This window comes from Geotrypetes seraphini, chromosome 10, assembly GCF_902459505.1.
Source record: "Geotrypetes seraphini chromosome 10, aGeoSer1.1, whole genome shotgun sequence".
In the NCBI taxonomy this organism is placed as follows: domain Eukaryota; kingdom Metazoa; phylum Chordata; class Amphibia; order Gymnophiona; family Dermophiidae; genus Geotrypetes; species Geotrypetes seraphini.
The window spans coordinates 18,179,020-18,202,672 of NC_047093.1; the positions used below are offsets into that span (position 1 = coordinate 18,179,020).

The following is a 23,653-nucleotide window of genomic DNA, read 5'->3' on the forward strand; positions in this document are numbered from 1 at the left end:
TTTCGATCCCATTTAGCCTTAAAATCAGGCACACTGCTGGCCTCAATCACCTGCATCGGAAGACCATTCCATCGATCCACCACCCTCTCGGTGAAGAAGTATTTCCTGGTGTCGCCATGTAATGTCCCTCCCCTGATTTTCCATGGATGCCCTCATGTTGACGTGGGTTCCTTGAAGAAGAAGATATCCTCCCCCACCTCGATACGGCGCGTGAGGTACTTGAATGTCTCGATCATGTCCCCCCTCTCCCTGCGTTCCTCTAGGGAGTAGAGCTGCAGTTTATTCAGCCGTTCCTCATACGGGAGATCCCTGAGCCCCGTGACCATCCGTGTGGCCATTCGCTGGACCGACTCAAGTCTTAGCACATCTTTGCGGTAATGTGGTCTCCAGAATTGTACACAGTATTCCAGATGGGGTCTCACCATGGACCTATATAATGGCATTATGACTTCGGGCTTACGGCTAACGAAACTCCTTCGTATGCAACCCATGATTTGTCTGGCTTTAGATGAAGCTTTCTCCACCTGAGTTGCAGTCTTCATGTCCTCACTGATGATTACCCCTAAGTCTCGTTCCGCTACAGTTCTCTCTAGGATCTCACCATTAAGAGTGTAAGTCTTACATGGATTTTTGTTGCCAAGGTGCATGACCTTGCATTTTTTGGCATTGAAGTTTAGTTGCCAGGTCCTGGACCAATTCTCCAGTAGGAGGAGGTCGTGTGCCATACTATCGGTCTTGGATTTGTTGTCAGGTCCTGTTGTGTTCTTGTCCACTATATTGCATAATTTGGCATCATCGGCGAATAACGTTAATTTACCCTGAAGCCCTTCAGCCAAGTCCCTTATGAAGATGTTGAACAAGATTGGGCCCAAGACCGAGCCCTGCGGCACTCCACTTAACACCTCTGTCGTTTCGGAGGGGGAGCCATTCACCACCACCCTCTGAAGTCTACCTCCTAGCCAGTCCCCCACCCATGTAGTCAAGGTATCTCCCAAACCTATAGAGCTCATCTTGCTCAACAACCTGCGGTGTGGTACGCTATCGAATGCTTTGCTGAAATCTAAGTACACGACGTCCAGGGACTCCCCAATATCCAGCTTCCTCGTCACCCAGTCAAAGAAGCTGATCAGGTTGGATTGACAGGACCTCCCCTTTGTAAACCCATGTTGACGGGGATCTCGCAGATTCCCCTCGTTAAGGACCGCATCCACCTGGAGACAGCACAAAAGCGATCATATTCCTATAGCATACCATACCTAAATTATGGAATCAATTCCCTCCTGCTATTAGGGCAATTCATAACCTACTGACCTTCCAGAAAGCAGTAGATGCTTCTTTTCATGGGCTGGATCAATTCTGGTCTTAAACTTTGACAGACCTTGCTTCGACGTACCTTACCTCAGAACACCTGTGCCTGCTAACCAGTTCTTCTACCGTTCACTGCAGATATGTTAATTCCTATTCATGACTCTATGATTTATTTTCTTAGATTCTGCAAAGCACGTGTTCTTAGTCACATTCTATAAGTTGTAAGTTATTGATTCTATGATCCTGTAGCATGTTATTGACTTTGTAATGTATGTATCTCTATTCCTGAAAACTTTGTGCATGTGTTCTTGTAACCTGTTCTGGGCTCCTGGGGAGGATGGGCTATAAAAATAAATGAATTAATAAAGCAAAAAGCAGAAAATGTAGGCTCAGAGCAGTCTTTATTTGCTTATAAGAAAAGGTGGCCCCAAGTAGATATACACAACTCACTCCACATGTTTTGGCTTGGTAGCGCCTGTGTCTGGGGCATCAATCACTAACTAAATGTTGAGTCTGATATACATGTAGATAATAACATATACAGTAAAACCTTGGATTGCAAGTAACTTGGTTTGCAAGACAAGCAAAACATTTTATTAAATTTTAACTTGATATACAATCAATGTCTTGCAATACAAGTACATACAGTATACACACATCACAAATGAGCCAATGGTTCTTCTCTCTCTGATGCTGCGGGAGTGTAGTGACTCTTCTAAATGAGCGAATACGTATAGTATTTTGTATTAAAGTTTTTGGGTTGTGGAACAAATCGTCTGAATTTCCATTATTTCTTATTTGCTTTGATATTCGAGTGTTTTGGATTACAAGCATATTTTTGGAATGAATTATGCTCATAAACTAGGTTTTTACTGTATACATCCACCTCTCAAAATGCATCACACCTTTCAAAAACAGAGCCTTTCCAAATACTTAAAACTAGAGATTCTGGCATAAAACACGCTGCTGACTGCTCGAAGGATAAGTCTGCTAGGTCTGTTGGATCCCCCATCAGCCAAGTATTTAATTTTATTGTTTCAGAGGGGCAGGACAGAGTGGAAATATGTAGGCCAGGCCCACCCTAAAACTGAGGTCCTGTTACACTTCTGTTTCCACCATTTCAGTCTAAACATTGAACAAGAATCCCTGAGGTTAAATAACATGTTTCTAAGATGAATAACAACAACAAAAAAGCCATAGTTATGTTACACATTATTTAACACTGTAAACTTTATTTTTACAGGTGTGGAAACAAAAAGGAGAAGAATACAGAGTGACAGGATATGGAGGGTGGAGCTGGATTAGTAAAACTCATGTCCATAGGTTTTTGCCTAAACTACCTGGAAATACCAATGTAAATTACAGAAAAATATTGGAAGGTAGGTCCTTGTCATGTTAGTGCATTGATTGGATAGGCAGCATATTTCTGAGGAATGCCAGGTTTATATCGCATGTTGAATTTATCTGACCTTCAGATGCAGGGAGAGATTACCCAAAGAAGGGAATTCTATTAATTGTACAGTAATCACAGATAATCACTGCTTCAAAAGCCATATGAACCGTGTTCAGTTCCTTAGCCAGAGCAAGATTGAAGGATGTTTCAGTTAGGCTGGATTCCCAGGTGTCAGCAGCAGCTCTAGGCCCAAAACATAAACATGAACCCAGGAAGTAGGCGCTTAAAATGCTACTGATTCTCAAATAATAGTTTTCAGTGGAAGCGGGAAGGTATTTCCTTTGGAAATAACCTATTTATAGAATGGAAACCAATTTTCCAGGCATAAGGATAGATTCCTAGGCTAACATCAGTCAGGGTTAGGTGAGACTAGAACAAGTCTGTTGCCTTGCCAATTTCATTTTTAGCTGTCTGCAATTAGTATTAATTTTATGTTTGGAATTATTGTGAAATGTTTCTGTTGTAGGTAGAAGTAATAAAGATGTGGCAGGAAATGAGTCTGAATCTGATAAAAGCAAAAGCCTAGCACAAGTGAAGATTGAGACAGAAACTAGTAATCCAGAGAAAATAAAAAAAGATCCTGAGAAATCGGAAGAGGAGCAGCAAACTGATATGGAAACGTCTGACTCCTGTGAGCACAAAAACCAAGCCAAAGATGGGGCCAGTTGTAGTGAAGACCAGGAGGAAAGCATGGAAACGGATGAAAATTTTTCAGAGGACATAAATGGTACAGGTACTGTGTGTTGTATATTCTGGAATCCTGCACTCACGAGCTCTAAATCTGGATACTAGATTTTGCTGTTATGCGGTGAAATTGATTTCCCTTCCTTCCTTTGCCCTCTCCTACATAAGCTCTTGAAGCATCCAATCCCCAGCAGAGTGTAAAATGAACCCAGGTTCCTCTATATCAGTGGTTCTCAACCCTGTCCTAGGGGACCCCCCAGCCAGTTGGGTTTTCAAGATATCCCTAATGAATATTGACAGCGAAAGGCTGATATGAAATATATTTATAAGCAATAAATGAAAGTTAGCAAAAGACACAGAAAAGCAGCACTCAGGGCAGATAAGGATAATATACATACAATGTAGCTGGCTTCTGTACTTAAGATTCATCTCTTCTCTCCCTCCTACATCCCTTATGCCATCCAGCATGTCCATTATATACATTATATCAGTAGACTAGGGTACCTCCTAGTTACTCACTTCTCATTGGTTGTCACATATATCATTTTTATTGGATGGATGGTCTATACACTTATCATGGAGCCATACTGAAGCGTGACGTCACCTGGTGCCAAAACTGACCTTTCTATATTTCCCTGATAAATGCATTTCCAATACTAAGGCTAATAACTCCAGAGAACAGACCCCCCACCTTCCTGAGTTACACTGTTCTTGCTAGTGCCTCTTAGGAGAACATCATATCGTGTCCCAAAACAGTGATGCCAAGTCAGGAGATCTGACTGCTGGTTTCTGGAGCAAAGGTGAATCTCTCTCTCTTTTGCTGACAGAGAGGAAAATGACTGCTTAGAAGTCTGAATTCATACACTAATGTCTCTCTTAGAAATATAACTATTTGGGGTTCTCAGGGGTCTTCGCCTACAATATATGCAGGTCTTATGCTTGCATCATCTTCTGCCTACATTTTCATGCAGATCTTATTCCTGATTCTCCTCTCATTCATCCTCAGTATTCATGAGATAGATTTGCATATAATGGAAGTGACAGGTATGCAAATCTCTCTCATGCATATTCATTAGGGATATCTTGAAAACCCAACTGGCTGGGGGTCCCCTAGGACAGGGTTGGGAACCACTGCTCTATATGGAAGTGCAGAGCTCTTCACTGAGTAGTTAAAGCCAAAATCACCATGCTGTATAAACAAATAATAAAGTTAATTAGAAGGTGTTGTGGTTAGTTCACCCAATCAAATTTGGCCTGCAGTTAGCATCAGCTGATTGTGAGAGCTCAGAAGAAATGAAAGGAAATAATGTAGCTTGCAAGAGAAAAGCGAGTAAGAACTTGTATCCATGATTGCAGACAAAAAGCACGACTGCTGTCAAGGCACAATGGTCCTTATTAGATGCCAAGACCTTGGCTTTAGTCACAGCAGCCCCCTTTTCATATATTCTGTTGATAAAATATTTCTTCTAGTATGGTAATTGTTAACAAGGCCATTGATGAAATATCTGTTGTTGGCAGGAGGAAAAGAAGAGAAATCCATCAAGGATGAGCTGATAGATGTGGAAGATATAAAAGCAGAGTCATCTTTCAAAGAAGAACCACCACCTTTGGAAGTAGATTTAATCAATGTGAGTGAGGGATTTCAGCAGAGGACTTGGTACAAAAAGAAAGTGAGGACATCTAAATTAGATGGCCTGCTTGACAGGAGAATTAAGCAGTTTACACTGGAGGAAAAACAGCGGCTTGAAAAACTGAAACTAGAAGCTACTGTTAAACAAGTAGAAAGGGTATCTGCACTGCCAAAGGAAAACATAGATGAAATGTTGTCCTTACCAAAAACAAAGGATAGAATTCAAGTTAGCTTACTTTGTCAAGGTAAAGTAGATCTTCCATTTAATAAAGTGGAAGATGTTAGCCAAGACAGTTCACTTAATAGCAGCATCTCCTCTACTAAAGTCAGTGGCTCTGTCCAGCCTCCCTCACCTTGCACAAACAAACGCTCAAAAACTGATGACCACATATCTAATGAAGTCTTGCCTCCATGTACTGAGCAAAACCCTAAGAAAGCAAGCTCCAGTGAGAATGGCAAAGATTGCAGCTCAGGGTTAACTCAGAGTCATTTTTTGCCTTCCCAAGATGATAAAGAAGAGAATGCTAATCTTCAAGGAAACAGTACAGAGGAAATGAATAACAATGATGCATCGGGGAAAGAGAATAAAGCTCACTCTGAAGAGATTGTGTCTAATAATAATAATAATATGCCAGTTTCTCGGACAGATTGTGGGCAAGCCTTACAGCCTATGGTAACTGAAAGTGGCAGCTGCCAACATCTTACGCACACCACTGTGGAAATGACATCAGATGAAAAAACTGAAAAGCAAGACAGAGATGTAAAAAGAAATGTTAGTTTAGAAAATGTTACTGGGCCAACATGTCTAAAGAAAAATGAGACAGATGAGGCACTGCCTCTGAAAGATATTAACCTTGGAAATAAAATTGTATTTAATCAAAAACAAGACCTTGAAGGTCAGGTACCACTAAATACTGAGCCACTAGCACAAAAAATATTGAAGAAGGAAGCTTCTAATCAGCTAGTCAAGGACACCCAGAGTAATAATATATTCAACTCTAAGATACTTGAAACCAATGGTGAAAAAACAAAGCAAGAGCCAAAGTTGGAAGAGAATTCTTCAAATAGATGTTTTGGTCAGATAAATTTTTCAGGCGTTAATAACCTCAAAAATGGAAAGACTGAGGGCAAAGTAGATGAAGAGAATCTGTACGCATTACAAATTAATGGCAAGGATAAATTTAAATTGTTAGCAAAAGATGGTTGTTTCATTGACAATCTTTGCGAAGCAAAGGTAGGGATGGCCATCGAACCTAAGGTTAACAACATTAGTAAAACCATGAATGAACATGAAATTAAACCATTGAAAGAAGGTCTTACAAAGCCACTTATGAATGGAGATCTTACCATGGATATTATCGGTGATAAAAGTAATTGTGATACTAAATTGTGCAGACGGAGTCCCGCAGAAGATGGTGATCATGATGAATCTAAAAGTAATAAAGAGCTTGTTCTGCTCACAGGTAAAGTATTCCAGTGCACTGTACAGCCTGAAGAGAAATTGCAGTCCACTGGAGACAGTGCTTTGGAAGACATGTTGCACTTTACATCAGAGTCCTTTTATAAAAAGAACCATGTAACTAAAGAGTTAGAGCAGATGGAAACTGAAGTTCCTCAGGTTCCGAAAGATGCTCTTTCACCTGTAACATCTGGAGAGGAATCCAGTTTGAGCAGTGACTTTATGGATCAGAATGGTCTGCTGACAGAAAGTAAAATTGAAAATGTAAATGGAGAAACTAAACTAAAAACGGTTGTCACCAAGGTAACTACCACAACTACTTCGACTGTTTCAACAGAGTCAAAAACTATTGTTAAGATATCCGAAGTACTGACTTCACAAGCAGAGAAAGAATCCTTGATGTCCTCCTTGGAGAGCTCTGCTGTTTCAACCATAAAGACCACTACCACCACAGTTACTAAGGTTACCACACCAGTTACAAGCAGTAATACTGACTCGTTCTCTTTAAAAGAGCAAAGTAAGACAATGGTTACCACAACTGTGGCAGATTCCTTGACTGCGTCAACAGCAATGTTAGTGACGTCCATGACGGTGAGCAAAGAATACTCTACAAAAGACAGAGTAAAACTGATGAAGTTTTCAAGACCTAAAAAGACACGTTCTGGAACCGCCTTACCCTCCTATCGAAAATTTGTTACTAAGAGTAGCAAAAAGAGTATCTTTGTGTTGCCCAATGATGATTTAAAGAAATTATCTAGAAGAGCAGGGATCAGAGAGGTTCCTGGCTTCAGTTACAATGCAAAACCAGCTGTGGATATCTGGCCTTATCCTTCTCCGAGACCAACGTTTGGTATCTCTTGGAGGTATGTATTTGTTCCTTTGTATTTAAGAAAAAGTGTCAAAAAGTATAAAACTAAAAATATACAAGCAAGGACTTAGGAATTGATCAATAATTTCAACCTGTGTACTAGCATATTACCAGACAGACCAAATTCATTTACATTAGGGTTTTGTCTAGCTGTTTTCCTTGCTTCATTGGTGTATCCCTCATTCCTTCTATCTCTTCACAATTAAGAGTAGCAGTCTGATATATTACATAATATTAACCTCACTGACTTTTTGTTGTCCTTTACCTAGTTTAGATGTAACAATTGTAAGTTCTGTTGCTTTTTCCCCAGATTTTATCCATTTGAATTTCACTTTCTCTTAGTCACTTTCTTAACTGACAATCACACAGAATTTTAAGCGACTTTGTGAGACACTTCTCCTGAGTAGCTTTGGATCGGTTGGTCACACATATCTAGAGGTTATCCATATTGGCTTAACTCTTTGAACCCCTGAGGAAGGCAGTCTAGCCGAAACACGGTCTGTGTTGGGTCCATACTATCTCATACACATGTGGATTCTCTGTGTGAATGTTATATTGTTACAACTGATTGACTAAATAAAAGACTGCAAAAAGGAACATCCTTTCCACAGTTCCTTTCTTGTCTCTTGGTTTCACCATTTGACTGTGGAATCCTTTCCTTTTGTTTCTTGCTACTATTTATTAAACAAATCCTCCTGTGTATGGATAAATCTTAATGCTTTCTTGGAAAACAAGACATCCCATATGCAATGGTGTTTCGCCGTACACTCATTTTAAATGTATTGTTATAGTCTCTTTGATATAAAAATTTTACAGTGCATGAATGACTTAGGATATTGTTGAATGTGAGATTTATAGCTAGCATTTGTCTTGCTTGATTTTTTTTTTTTCTTTTTCTTTTTTTTAAGAACATGCGTCTATTTTTAAGCTGTGCTCCTCAGAGTGACTTTGTTTGGGTCTTGTCACAGATACCGGCTTCAGACAGTAAAGTCATTAGCCAGTGTGAGCCTTATGCTGAGGTTACTGTGGGCTAGTTTAAGGTGGGACGATATGGCTGCAAAACCCCCACCTGGGGGAGGGACAACACGAACAGGTAAATTTTTTATTTTCTGCTTTAAGCAGTATTTTCTTGTTTGTTTTTTTTGTAATTGAGTGTTGCAAAGATCATTTGATATTGTTGACATTAGTTTTGAAATATCATATTTTGAAATTGCAGTTAAATGATTTTACAGAGTTCATACAAAAGATGAGTTCAGTTGCTAAATGTGAATAAAAAGATACTTGCTATTTAATTTCTGTCTAAAGTTTTGAGATTCTTCCTCTTTTGAGAGTGTTGGGTTGCAGTTAGGAATATCCATATGTATATAAGAGCGTACACGTAGAGTATGTAAGAAATTCCACAATTGTAATAACACTTTTGAGAAGGAGAAAATGACCATAAGTAGAAATATAAACATTAAGGCCCTAATTCTGTATAGGACGCCCAGGAGAGGTGTCCTATTCAGAATCGGGCCTACACTAAACCCCGATTCTGTAACCGGCGTCCATGTTACAGACGCTGGTTAGAGAATCGGGTTAGATTAGACAAGGCCCACTACACTTATCGCGGCAATGGATCTCTCTGCCGCTATAAGTATAGCGGGCCGCGGCCCCCTGTCCGATTGCAGGCAGGAGGGAGCCCAAAACCTCATGCCAAAAGATGCTCCCCCCCCAACACTACCGACTGCCTCCCCCCCCCCGACACTACCGATCTGGCAGGAGGGTGCCCAATCCCTCCTGCCCGAAGACGAACCCCCCTACGCACCCTCCCCCCCCTTCGCTAACAGCCCCCAAACCTCCACCCCACCAAACTAACCTTTTCTTTTGGCCAGACGGGTCTTGCCCGTCCAGCCGGCAGGCCTGCCTCATCGAAATGAGGCGGTCCCGGCTCATCCCGCCAAAGCCTAAGGCCTGATTGGCCCAGGCTCTAGAAGCCTGGACCAATCAGGTCTTAGGCATAGCGGGTCTGCCCATCCCTACTTAATCTAAGGCCTGATTGGCCCAGGCTCTAGAGCCTGGGCCAATTAGGCCTTAGGCTTCGGCGGGATGGGCCGGAAAGGGGCGGGCCCGCCTCATTTCGACGAGGCGGGCCTGCCGGCTGGACGGGCAAGACCCATCTGGCCAAAATAAAAGGTTAGTTTGTTAGCGCAGGGGGTTCGTCTTCGGGCAGGAGGGATTGGGCACCCTCCTGCCAGATCGGTACTGTCGGGGGGGGGCGGTCGGTAGTGTTGGGGGGGGGGCATCTTTGCAGGAGGGTTTGGGCACTCTCCTGCCAGCGATCGGACAGTCGGCCGCGGCCTGCTATACTTATAGCAGCAGAGAGATCCCTTGCCGCAATAAGTATAGCGGCCGTGTCTACTTACAATGTAGACACACAACAATACACTCAATAAATATGCCAAAAATCCTATAATAGTAACAACAAAGAGGCACAACCAGTCACAACAGGGTTTGGATGGGGGACGCTCAGAATAAGTAATAGTACTAGCCTGAAGCAACTCCACTGAAGAAGTAAAGGGCGCTCTCAGTGTGAACCATCAGCAATGGGAGCAAAAGCATTTCATTTTCTGACCAAGCTCACCAGGTAGCCGGTATTGTGAGAAAGCACTGGCATGTTTTGGACCATCATTCCATTTTTAACCAGGCTCCGTGCATTGCTTTCTCTCGTCCAAAAAATCTGAAGGAATTGTTATCTACTAAAGGCCGAGTTGTCACCGGGGGGAGGCATGGTCCATGTGGCCATTGTGACATGTGTGCGTCTTCTTTATCCATTTCTCAATGGCAACATCCTCGGACGCAGCGTATTTACCATCTTAGATCCCAAACGTCCTGTGATTCTGTTTGGGTGGTATATATTATCATCTGTCCTTGTGCGCTTCACTATGTGGGGCGCACGAGTAGAAAGATCAGGACAAGACTTCAAGAACACAGGAGTCGGATCAGAACGGCATCTTTAGCCGCCCCTCTGGTGCCTCATTGTTTGGAAGTTGGCCATCAGTTTACTGATCTTACATGGTTCGTGCTGGAGCAAATTCCCTGGGACTTCAGGGGGGATAAACAATTCCAGTTAAATCTTAGGGAGCAATATTGGATTTTCCAACTTCAAGCTGTTGTTCCCCATGGCCTTAATGAAAGTGTGGAGTGGAACACCATCATATAGGGTTCCCGTCCATCCTTTCTGGGTGCCGTGTTTTCGAGCAGGTTTCCTGTGCTGGGTAGTTTTTTTGCATGTTTGGGTGCGAATTCTGTACGGAACTTGCTGTTTTCTCTTTTCAGTCTTGGGGCTTTTTTCTTTGTCCCGCCCCTGTATGAGTGATTTAGGACGCGCAGTGCGTCCTGTATGATTGGTTGGGTTGTGTGTGACGTAATTCCTGGTCCGCCTTTTAAGCGCGGGTGCTCTCCCGCCCGGTCACCCCTCCCTCCAGCCGTCCCGCTTCGTTTTCGGCGTTTTTGTTTTTTGGTTTGTGGTCGGGGGCTTGGTTCCTGAAGAAGGGCTCCTCCCCGAAACCAGCTTGGTTGAACTTCGGCTCCTGGCGCTTTCATTGTGGCAGTTTGGTTTGATAAGTATAATTTTGATTTAGTTTAATTAGGACTTGATATTGCTTTGTAGTTAGCTTGGCGGGTTTCGGCTGGCAGGGTTTGTGTGGGGGTCGCTCAGTTTGTATCTCCACCGTTTGAGTTTAAATTGCTCACGGGTTTGTTTGGATTATATTATTTATTTAGGGCCTTATTGTAGGTGTTTTCATTATTACATACACATAGGGGGCTCAATGATGGTGTGGTGGTGGAGGCTTCCCGCCTCAGCCCGGAAGTGAAGCATCGGAGCTTTTGCTCCCATTGCTGATGGTTCACACTGAGAGCGCCCTTTACTTCTTCAGTGGAGTTGCTTCAGGCTAGTACTATTACTTATTCTGAGCGTCCCCCATCCAAACCCTGTTGTGACTGGTTGTGCCTCTTTGTTGTTACTACTTACAATGTAGACCAGCATTTTGTTGGCCTACATTGTAAGCGTCTCTTCCTCTACTAGGGAGACGCGTAGGGCCGCCTAGGTTTGCCTAAGGCTCTTAGGCGAGCTTAGGCGTCTTGCGGGCCTCCCTAGGCTCCCGGAGGCGCCTTCAATATAGGCGGCCTGCCTTTGGAGCATTTTTTTAAAAAACGTGCATCCCGATTGGCTGATTAGACAGCTGTAGGACGCCTACAGCTGCCTAAAATCGGGACGCACTTTGTAGAATCAGGGCCTAAGGGCCTGATTTTATAAACTGTGCCTAGACTAGGTGCCATGGCTAGCCACCTATGTAAAAACTTAGGCATCTGAAATGTAGGCATTTTTGGAGAATTGCGCTTAGCTGCATCTAAGTCACGCTCTGCTCAAAGAAATGCCCACATAGGCGTCTGTCTTTTATAGAATCGGATAAATGCCTATCGCCCAACTAACATTTTTTTGACCAATTAGTTTCCAAGTTTATTAAAAATTTGATAAAACGCAAATCATAAATTCTAAGCGTTTTAAAATAAAAATTTAAAAAGGGGTCCAGTTAACAAACTTTTAATGACATAACATTACTTACATGGAACAATAGAATGGTGGGGAGAAATACAATTTAAAAGAAAGAGAGAACATTTAAGGATAATAACATAGGGAAAGGGAAAAAATAAATTTGTATAGAAAATGAATTTTAATATTGAAAATGAACTAGAAAAGTCCCATAGTCCAATTAACATTCATATGCTTCTTTAAATAAAAAGCTTTTGAGGCCACCCTTGAATTTATCTAAATTCTGTTCAGACCTTATATATTTCATATTGTTTGGGCTATGGTTGCAAAAGAGGAGGCCCTATGGGTACTAATAATATTTAGGGATGGGACATGAAGATGATGCTGTGAAGCAGATCTTAGTGTTCTCGGTGGATCATGTGGGAATCAGATATTTATGGATAAAAATAGGTTCCTTAGTTTTCAATTATTGAGGCTATTAAGGGTATTTTGCCAGTTAAGTTAGGCAACCTTTATAAAATCAGCCCCTAAATACTTTTCCATCTACGAAATGATACTTTTGGTTATATGCCTAGATATGCTGTCTGCTCTCCGTGGCGCAGTTTTGCTTATACAGAGTTGTTCTCATAATAGTTAATCAACCTGTAAGCTGTGTGAAATTTCTTGCTTTCCCCTGGGCTGGTTCACCTCGCTTTTCATTTGGTGTTTGGCCTTAATTGTTTAATGTTAAGCAAAGAAAAAGTTTTGCAGTTCATAGTGACCTACTTGTTCTTCTTGTAACTAAGTTGTAATTGCTTTTTCTGGATAAACCTTGGTGTCTGTTGTTTCCGTGCATTGTTTTGAATTTGTAAAGTCATTCATAATCACAGTTAAGAATATTGGTACTAAATCTCCACAGAAACTTCAGAGACAGAAATTACAACAACCGAGATAATAAAGAGGAGAGATGTTGGCCCATATGGAATCCGATCAGAGTATTGTATAAGGAAAATTATTTGCCCTATTGGTGTTCCAGAAGCTCCAAAAGGTATGATTTAATTCTGTATTTTGTTTTGATCTCCCTTCCTCCACAAAGATCTTCAGTTTGCCCTAAGCATGTTTGATTTTTACCCCAGTTTGACTCCTGTGGCCCCTAATTCATTGCAGAATGTAGTCCCATTACAGAACAACTTTAGGACTCGGAGCAGTAATCTGAGGTCCCAGCAAAATGGCTCAAACACTGTACTTGTATATACATGAGTATTTGAAAATGTCTAGAATTCACTTCTGTTCTCTACTGCACATTTCATAAATAAAACTGTGTAATTATGGTAGATCTTTGGCAAATGATAGGCCACAAATGTGCAACCCACTTTTTTAATATATTAAATGTGATGTTTAATAATGAAACAAGGTAGCATGTGTTAGTATTTAAACAACCAGACCTGAAGTGATGAATCCTGTGGACCTGTTGTGTGGTGCTGTTTCAAGGACAAAGGTGGAGTACCTTCGGCCATTCTGAAGTATCTTATTACAAAAAAATAAAAATTTAAAAAACTGAAAGTAGGGGTCTGCTCTATATTCTCGTTTTCTTGTATTGATACAGGTCAGGGCTCATGGGAACCTATCACGTATTAGAGACCTTTCTAATTAATTGTTCCACTTGGGTCTTCCTGTAATAATTTCCTTAGCATCCTTAACAGATCAGTCCAGTACCTGCAGGTTATGCCTGCCAACTAACAGATGGAGATAGAGACCAAAGACCTGTGGGCTCTGCCTTGTAAAGGTACTACATAACCCAGTGTATCACAAACTGTGTGCCCCATGAGATTTCAGGTGTGCTGCAAGATGCTGGGGTGGAGGAGAGGTGCCAGAACTGGCTGACTGCCTACAGGACTTGCCTTTCGCAGCGAGAGGCACATCCTGTAAGCGGTCAGCTGCCACCAGCATCTCTCCTCCTCTCTGCGCTTCTTCTTTTTCAGGACCCCCCACTGGCAGCTCAGGGCCCCATCTGGAGGGCCTCTGTGCATGCAAGGACATTAACTTGATGACATCACGCATGCATGTGATGTCATTGTGGCGACATCCGCGCACCCGGGTGCCCTCGAACATCGACCACCAGTTTAGTATGCTGTGGCTTGTAAAGTTTGCAAGACACTGACATAGCCTTAGGTCTTTAGCCTTTTTTTGTCTTTAGATGATAGTGCAGGGTGGATAGTGCAGCTTCTGGACAGGTCAAAAAACAGCTCCTGAACCTTTCAGTAGATTGCATTTCGAATAAGCAGGAGATTCCTATATATAGGCCACCCAGCAATATATTACTAAACTAAACTAAACCTTAGGTTTGTATACCACATCACATTTTAATAAAGATATTAGGCTTTGCTCTAATTAATTAAAAAAAAAATAAATAGAGGCAAAATGACATCTGTGGGGAGGTGCTGAATTGTAGCTCTCTGGCCTTTTTCTTCAAAATTCTCTCTTGGTGCTTAATTTCATGCCTAAGAGTAAGAGTAAACTTACCCTCCTGTGTCTGCTGCTCCTTTAACCAGCCCGATAGATTGATTTGCTGTCCTAGGCAAAGGATCGGGGGGGGGGGAGGGTTAGTGCCTAGATGGTGCGAGGGCCAGAAAAAATTCCACGTTTGAGCCGGGGAGCAGCACAAGTGTGTCTCCGTCGAAGCGCAGCCATGGCACTACTACAAAATAATAATAATTTATTTCTTATATACCGTCAAAGCCATAGTAGTTCGAGGCGGTTTACAATGAAGAAGGACTGGACAATCAGCGAAATGTTACATTGGTACAATTAGAGAAACTAGGTACCGGAGAAAATGGTACAATCAGAGAAAATTGGAGCAATCAGGGAAAATGGTACAATCAGCAAAAAATAGTACAATCGGCGAAAGATGGAGCAATCAGGAAAAATGGTACAATCGGCGAAAGATGGAGCAATCAGAGAAAGGTACATTCAGAGTAAAAAAGTACAGTAAAGAAGGTCAAGACAATCTGCATAAGGTTAAATCTAAGAATGTAGGTATAACAAAGGGGTACAGACAGTGGATATGGGCATTTAGGTAAAAACAGAGAGGGTGCAATCAGCAGATGTAAATGCAGTTTAGTGGGGTGCAGGACATGATGAGATAAAAGGGGCCATGGGTAGGGCATAGAGGTATTGGGTTGTAAATCTGGTAAATAGATTAGTTTTTAGTAGTTTCCTGAAGTTTAGGTAGGATGAGGCGCGTGAGATGATGTGGGCCAGCCAGTTATTGAGCTGACCTGCTTGGAAGGCAAGAGTTCTATTTAGATATCTTTTGTAACGGCAGGCCTTTAGAGTAGGATAGCTAAACAGGTGGGTTCTGCGTGTGTGTTTGGATGGGCAGTCTAGGATAAAATGGGGTACCAAGTAAAGGGGGGCCGAGCCAAGGATGGATTTGAAACAGAAACAGGCAAACTTGAATTGCACTCTTGCTTCCAAGGGTAGCCAGTGAAGTTTTTGGTAGTATGGAGTTATGTGTTCCCATTTGTTTAGTCCGAAGATCAGTTGGATTGCTGTGTTTTGGATGATTCACAATTTTTGAGTGGTTTTTTTTTAAAGATCCCAGGTAGATGATATTGCAGTAATCGTGTAGACTTAAGATGGAGGATTGCACAAGTAAGCGAAATGAGGGGGCATCGAAGTACTTTCTGATGGATCTTAGCTTCCATAAGGTGGAGAAGCCTTTTCTGACCCAGAAATGTGCTAGTGAGCATCAGCAGGGGTTTCCCCCTAAATCCATCAGTATGATGTGTGAAGCTTCCAGGATTAATAAGGGTCGCATGGAACCCTCGGAGATCGTGACCATTCTGGCGCTGGGGGTTCACCCCCTCCCCCAAAAAAAGAGTGCAATTACATAGAAACATGATGGCAGATAAAGGCCAAATGGCCCATCTAGTCTGCCCATCCGCAGTAACCATTATCTCTTTCTCTCTCAGAGAGATCCGATCTGAGAAAGACTTGGCTGGAGAGGGCTCTCTTTCAGTGCCTTTACTCTCCCAGTCAGGGTCCTCTGTAGCAGGAGATGCTTCCATCCCTAGATGATCCAGATCTGGTGGAGGCTCCTAATCTCAGTGATGACCTGACTTTGCACAGGCTGTTTAAGCCATCATTTCTTTTGCAGGTGATCATGGAATCCCTCCAGGAATTAATGATAAGAGACTCTGCAGTCCTCTGCTACACAGAGCTTACTTATAAGCAACACAAAAGCATAGATCACCTGTCATCAAGACATTATAAATATGCTCACGGGTAAGACTCTAGCCAATGTCTGCTGAATTTAACCAGCTCTGTTCCACCGAAAGTGGATTCCCTAGGGGCACAGATCATCAAGGGTACTTTCCTTCCCTGTGAAGGCAGCATGGTATTAAAGGATGCCCAAGACCTTAGCCTGGTTTTTGTTCATAAAATCTCTGAGGCCGTGGCCTCGGGTTTAAAAGTAGCTGCAGTGGCATTTTTTTCCCATACAGGGTGCACCATAATTCAGAGGCAATTGCTGGGAGGGATCACCAGTTTCTAATGTCGAGTGGATTATGTAACTGATGCTTTGTATTATATTTTCAGAGTCGTAAGCAAAATGTCTGCTTATTCCATTTCTGCCCACAGGATGTTATGGATCAGTCAATGGGCAAGGCAACCTTGAGTAAATTACCATTTGAGGGACATTTACTCTTTGGAAAAAGTGTGGATGATCCTATGGCCAATGTGCAAGGACTGACTCAGACAGAGCCTAGGGACGTATGGCACAAGGAAGGTTTTTGCTCCGGCTTATGAGGGAGCTTACCACCCTCTTTAATACCAGATTTAGTTCGGAAAGCCATGATATTGTTTCTTCAACACTTCAGAAGCACAAGTAAAACTAATAGAAAGACGGATGGCAAGGGATTAAGCAAGTTAAGTTAGTGGGGAAGCAGGAGCTCAGGAATCAGGCTGCCATCCAGACCTATGATGTCACTTCCTCCAGTCTCTACCCATGTTGTTATAGTTCTGTTTTACGTATTTGAGGCATAAAATTTGTTAAGAAGGTTTTAGATAAAATATATTTTGTTAATTGTATACTGTGTGCAATTCTGGTCATTGCATCTCAAAAAAGATATAGTAGAATTAGAAAAGGTACAGAGAAGGGTGATGAAAATGATAAAAGGGGATGGGACAACTTCCTTATGAGGAAAGGCTAAAACAGCTAGGACTCTTCAGCTTGGTGAAGACATGGTTCAGAGGAGATATGATAGAGATCTGTAAAATACTGAGTGGAGTTGAACTGGTAGATGTGAATCATATTTTTTTACTCTTTCAAAAAATACGAGGACTAGGGAGCACACAATGAAGCTATTAAGGAGTAAATTTAAAGAAATATTTCCTCTTGTTTGTTTTACTCAACATATAATTCAAACTCTGGAATTAGTTGCCAAAGAATGTGGTAAAAGCGATTAGCTTAGCAGGGTTTTTCAAATGTTTGGATAAGTTCCTAAAAGAAAAGTCTATAAGCCATTATTAAGACAGACTTGGGAAAATCTGCTGTCTGTTTCTAGGATAAACGGCATAAAATCTGCTTTATTCTTTTGGGATTTTGCCAGGTACTTGTGACCTGGATTGGCCACTGTTGGAAACTGGAAATATGGCAACTCTTATGTTCTTAAAATTAACAGGTGAGCAGTTGCCAAAAAGACAATAGCAAAGCCAAAAAGGCAAAACCATAGTAACAATTTTATGCTTATGTAATTATATTTAAATCTAAATTTCTAGAAATTGTTTCAAAAAGGCGCTGGTACTTTTGAGCATATTAGGACATTGGTTAAGGATGGGCTGGGGAGGGCTTTGACAGAGACTTCGTAGATGGAACCTAAGCACAGTACCGGCAGAGCTTTGGTTTTTGGCTCAGAAATAGCTAGGAAAAAGAAATATTTAAATTAGTAATTTAAAAAGAGGGTATGGTTGGGCAGACTGGATGGACCATTCGGGTCTTTATCTGCTGTTTTTTACTAGGTCACTACGACACTGTTATTTGCTTTAGTGAGAAGCACTAATTAGTATCCTGTGTCATCAAGGTCCCACAGATGACATCAGTGTCTATATTGCAACAGCAACTTCCTCAGGGTGGGTTTTTTTTTTTGGGGGGTAGGCGTTATATGCAGGTTAAAATTATACTTCATAGGTCTCTGATTTTGTGTATGAAATATAACAAAGTAAGAAGTAGCTCTAAGCAAATGAACACATCCTCCCCTAACATCATGGTATTACCATAAACCCTCTCCAGTTCTCAGTCGCCTTCTCCCTTTCCTTTAAATATCACCCTGTAGATCTCGCTCAACAATATTTGAATCCTTTTGAAATTCCCGAACAAAACATTTTTGCCATAGATATAAAATAAGAAACTCTTCTGTCCTCTGGTGTGCTTTCCTTTTGTTTTTCCCTTTTATGTTCTTTCCTATTTTTTGATATTGTAGTTCTTCCCTTTATTTCCAGTCCTTGTTCTGTAAGTCTGTAAGTGTTGGTCTTTGCAAAAAGCAAAAATTAAACCTATTGTTCATCGCCTTGTTTAGGCAATTAATCAAATTTTTATTAAAACTTGAAACCTGTTTAGATTTTTTTGTTGGGAGGGGGGTTAATGCCATGTTTGGGGAAACCAGATGCTTAAATTTTACACCTTGTACTGCTGACATTTTACTGATCTCTGCTGTGAATAGTTACTATGAATAATATGTTGTGGGGAGGGGGAGATTGTGGTAACTAGTATAATTCTGTTCTGTCCTGTTTTGAGATAGGCTGTCGGTATTGTAGGTTTCTATGGCAATGGATTAAATGTGTACTGAAGAAGTTTAGCAATCTGAAAATGTTTCCAGAACTTTAAAATATGTGTGTCAAGAACAGAATAGCATAAAGCTTGCATGTCTTTGTGTTTTGGTTTCCTCTTAAAGAAACTCCTACACCGCAGAGGAAGGGCCTCAGATCAAGTGCACTGAGACCAAAGAGGCCAGAAATACCCAAGCAAACGGGACCTATCATAATTGAAACTTGGGTGCCTGAAGAGGAACTGGAATTATGGGAAATCAAATCATTTGCTGAAAGGTGAAACACCAAACTTGCATGAAAGATTTTGCTTGGTTAATGTCTTTTCTGAAAAGCACAAAAAACTAGGTGAAACTACCCCATGCAAAACAAACTGAGAAAGAAACCAAATGGGGAGTGGGACAGTACACATCAACCTTGGAGAAAACAAGATTTATTTATATAAAATACAAATAAAAACTGAATGCATATATATATATATAGTCAAATGTATTTTATTGAGCTAACAAAAACACCAACAGGATAACAATCAAAGTGCAGACAAGCTCAACATTTTCAAATTACAATACCCAAGATTGAAACGTTTAAATACATCACGGGTCGTGTCAAGGTAGAAGATGACATCTTCCTACTCAGGGGACCCTCGGCCACAAGAGGGCATCCGCTCAAACTCAGAGGAGGGAAATTTAGGGGTGACATCAGGAAGTATTTCTTCACAGAAAGGATGGTGGGGCACTGGAATAAGCTTCTGGAGCAGGTGGCCAAGGCCAACAGCATGCTTGACTTTAAGAATAAATGGGACATCTACGTGAGATCCCTACAGAGGCCTAATAAGACACTCAGACTTAATAGGGCGGGTCAGTAGAGTGGGCAGACTTGGTGGGCTATAGCCCTTTTCTGCCGTCATCTTTCTTTCTTCTAAGGGAGATGGAGAGAGACGGACTCAGAGAGAGCAATAACCCCCCATCCCCAAACCAACCCTCCCAAAAAAAACCCATCCCCCCAGGTCCTCCTTCCAAGCATAATATTACCAAGGAAAAACACAAAATTAGACAGGTATGCCAAGTGCAACAAAATGGAATAGAAACAAAGATTCAACAGTTAAGCAAACGACTGCTGAATGCATGCATATATACGGTATATATATATATACCCAATACAGTGACATTATGGAAAATTGTATTGGGTCACCAAGACAAAGGACATCGTATTGATGTTTTGATATAATCTCACACACATCATAGATCTGTCCAGAGTAGCTAATGTGGATTGAAACTTGTTCACCAGACATGTGCAGATAAAATGGCATGCATTCCAATGGCTGTTTTAGGATCACGTGTATTGTAAATGCATGTACCTAAGAATTAAATAGCCATATAATCTCCATTTTTGGTTTCTCACTAAGATAAGTAATACTGATATATGGCATCCATTTCTGTATCCTCAGTAGTGGGTCTTTGTTTTATTTGGTTGAGGGGAGGGGGGTTGGATTATTACTAAAATGCTTTTCTAGGTATGCATGGTACAGAAGTTTGAGAATGGATTTAGCTGCAATGCCACTATTCATCTATGGACTCTGTGTTCTCCTTCCTTTGAAAGTATTCATGGTATTGCAGGTTATACCTTTGTTTTCACTGGCTTTGCCTAGGAACAAAGTCTGATTATGTTAACATTGGCTTCATAAAGTAACATAGTGATACATTGCTATAGACCAGTGTCTCACAAACTTTTCCCCGCTGCGGCACACTAAACTCTTGGCCACGTCTACAGGGCCTCTGAGCATGCACGGATATTGACCATTGATGTCACACACATGTGCATGATGTCATCACATTGACGTCCGTGAATGCTCAGAGGCCCTGTAGACATGGCTCAGAGCTTGGGGGCCTTCCAAAACCCGGACAAACTGCCGGGTTTTGGAAATCCCTCTATTGTCAAAGGTGGGGGGAGGGCAGAAAGGAGGAGAAGCACCAGTGCCGGCAGTGACTGACTCGTTTCTTTTGCTGCACATTTGAAATCTCACCATGGCATACATTTTGTGATACACTGCTGTAGACAATTCTTTAGTGGCATATTAATTCTTACTTTCTCCAGTGTATAATGTAATCTAAAGTTAATTTTTAAAGTTATGAATGTGATCAGATTTTTTTTTTTTTTTTTTTTTTTGGTATCTTCACAGGGTGGAGAAAGAAAAGGCTCAGGCTGTCGAGCAGCAGACTAAGGTTAGTGAACAGAAGAAGACTGAGGATTTCAAAGCCCAAATGGAGTTTCAGCTTAAACAGCAGCGATTGGTTGCCCAGCAGGTGGGGACCCATTAACATACCCACCTGATGTCAATCCTGTACACATTATGCATAAGTTGAACTATAAACACAGTAGAGCCTACTTAGCTCCTGTTTGCATGGGGAAATGTTTCTGTATCACAGTACTATTTGCCCCAGTGTCTCTTTAGACCTTGGTAAAATGCATGGGATTCATGCTTGACAGGTAAAATCCAGAATAAGTAATGTGTCATTATCAGTTTATGTTCCAGCAATCAGTAGTGGGGTGTTTTTGGATCTTACACTTCCAAATTTTCAAACAGCACACACCTACTTTGTGATTTTTAAAAGCAAAGCCTCCTTATTTGAAAATTGGTGAAAGTATTCACACACAAAAAAACAGCTGTGGACTTTTAACCCACAGATAAATCAGATGAATTTTGGCTGTGAAGTAGCACACATAATTTTAAAAATGGTGTGGAGGAGTAGCTTAGTACTTAAAGCAGCAGGCTGAGAGCCAAGGAAGGCAAGGTTCACATTTAATTGATACTACCTGGGATCCTGTAAGCCTGTCTTAGACTGAACACTGTTGAGGGACAGAGAATGTATGTGAATGTATCTTGCCTTCAACTGCCATTGAAAAGGCTTGAGCAAAATGCCCCCCCCCCAAAAAAAAAAAAAAAAGTACTGTTTAGACCCAGATCCATGGCCCAGATGTGCTCTCAGGAATGAGTCTCTTTTACTCAGGCTGAAATTATATGCATTCTTAAAAGCCCACTCATACTTTTAGCCATGTTGAGAGTGGGCGCTTTTTAAACAGTGATAAGCATTATATCTAGGTAATAGGCTTTTGAAAGTGGCCCCAGCAAGAACAATAGATTTATAGCCGTCTACAAAAGTGTTTGTATTAGCTAGTGCTTACAAAGTGTTTTTCATTAGAGCACATTTTACTGTGTTTAGATACACAAATGGGAAACAGGACTTCAGATAATTTACTCTACACTGGGATTCGTGATAAACTAGAATCTTGCTGCAGTATGTGTTAACATGGTTTTGGGTGTAATAAACCTTCCCCCCCCCCATGTGCATGTTCATTTGTATGTGGTATTTGCATGGTTTGTTGTGAATGGAGTTGATGTACTCTTTCCAAAATCCTAATTTATTCTATTTATTTATTTTTTATAATTGAGTATTACTAAATTCCTCAGTCCTATACCTTTCTGTGATGACTGCTAGTTTTGGTTATCTGTTACAGGTTTAACGGTTTCATTACAGTGGCGTACTCATGTTATCCTCCTTGTAACTTTCATAGAAACGAATGGAACAGCAGAAGCAGCTACCTGCCACAACTACAGCTGTTACAGCCAATCCAACAGGCAGTACTGCATCCACAATTTCAACATCCCAGAAAGTTATGGTCGGCTCTTTGTCCAGTCCAGTTCCATCTGGAACCAAAGTAGTACTGACCACTAAAGTGGGCTCCCCAGCCACAGTAACATTCCAGCCAAATAAGAATTTCCATCAGACTTTTGCTACATGGGTTAAACAAGGCCAGTCTACAGCAGGTAAATAGCCCTCATCTTCAAAGGAAATACCTGTCCCTGATGGAGAATTTTGTTAGTACAAGGAAGTGTCTTTTGGTTCATATTGGATAAAGAATGAGGTTCTACAAGCAGTCAAACTTCTGAGTTCTATCAGTGGGCCAATTGCTCCTAGTGTCACCATCTACAGTGCTATGTTGGTATGAGGCAGGCATTTGAAGAGTGGAGTACCTTCATTTAGATTCCTGTGATTGGCTGAAAATAGGTGCTTAATCTAAGGGGCTTAGGAGTCAATCATGGTCATCGCCACTTTCAGAATTGGGAATACTGGCACCTAGGAAGGACCCTAGGCGCCAGAAATGTAGACCAGGGTTTTGCAGGCCTAAATTTCTGGCGACTAAGGTCCATGCAGAATTGTGGCTAACATTGCCTAGTGATACTGAAGTCTGTCGCCGCCCCTAAACATGCCCACTTCTGGGCTTCGACGTCATTAGATGACGTGAGGCACCATGGACCTAGGCGCCAGTCCAATAGGCTGCCTAGCATTGCCTAAATTTTATTTGCTTGGTTTTTATTGTTTTTTAATGGTGCAATCAATTATTACGCCACTTGGAACCAATTAAAACCCTTAAGTTAATCCCCAAAAGGTGTGATCTAGGCACTTGCCGGTGACTAACTTTTGGCGGCTTTTCGAGAATCTGACCCTTATGTTTTTATCTGAAAATTCACCTAAAATAGAGAATAGCATGGGGACAAATTTGTCCCTCTCCCCACAGGAACTCAATTTCCCCATCCCGTCCCCATGAGTTTTCTCGCTGTCCCTGCCCCATTCCTGTAAGCTCTGCCTTAACCGCACAAGCCATGAACACTTATGATTTTAAAGTGTTTGAGGCTTGTGCAGATGAGGACAGAGCTTGCAGGAATGAGGCAGGGACAGGCAAAGAACTTGACGGGAAAATGAGTTCCCAGGAAAAATTTGTCCCCTTGTCATTCTCTTAACCTAAAATGAAGGTCCTAAAATTTAGTGTCTGAATTTAAAGCTGCAGCTCATTTGTCTAAATTTAGGAGCCCAAGTTAGGTGCCTAGTGTGAAAAACCCTGCTTAGCTCCTA

At 41.5% G+C, this 23,653-nt stretch overlaps 1 protein-coding gene across 9 annotated transcripts in view; it reads left to right on the top strand.

Annotated features, from left to right (window-relative positions):
• BPTF (bromodomain PHD finger transcription factor) overlaps positions 1–23,653 on the top strand; it is a 232,412-nt gene that overhangs the window by 126,209 nt on the left and 82,550 nt on the right. For 7 of the 9 annotated variants that reach the window (XM_033961424.1, XM_033961417.1, XM_033961422.1 and 4 more), the window contains 8 exons: positions 2,552–2,687; positions 3,228–3,494; positions 4,964–7,397; positions 8,371–8,495; positions 12,835–12,963; positions 18,869–19,019; positions 20,920–21,043; positions 22,314–22,566. In XM_033961424.1, the coding sequence (XP_033817315.1) occupies positions 2,552–2,687; positions 3,228–3,494; positions 4,964–7,397; positions 8,371–8,495; positions 12,835–12,963; positions 18,869–19,019; positions 20,920–21,043; positions 22,314–22,566 (3,619 nt within the window). The remainder of the gene's footprint in view (positions 1–2,551; positions 2,688–3,227; positions 3,495–4,963; positions 7,398–8,370; positions 8,496–12,834; positions 12,964–18,868; positions 19,020–20,919; positions 21,044–22,313; positions 22,567–23,653) is intronic. The other 2 variants (XM_033961420.1, XM_033961425.1) reach the window with 1 other exon arrangement.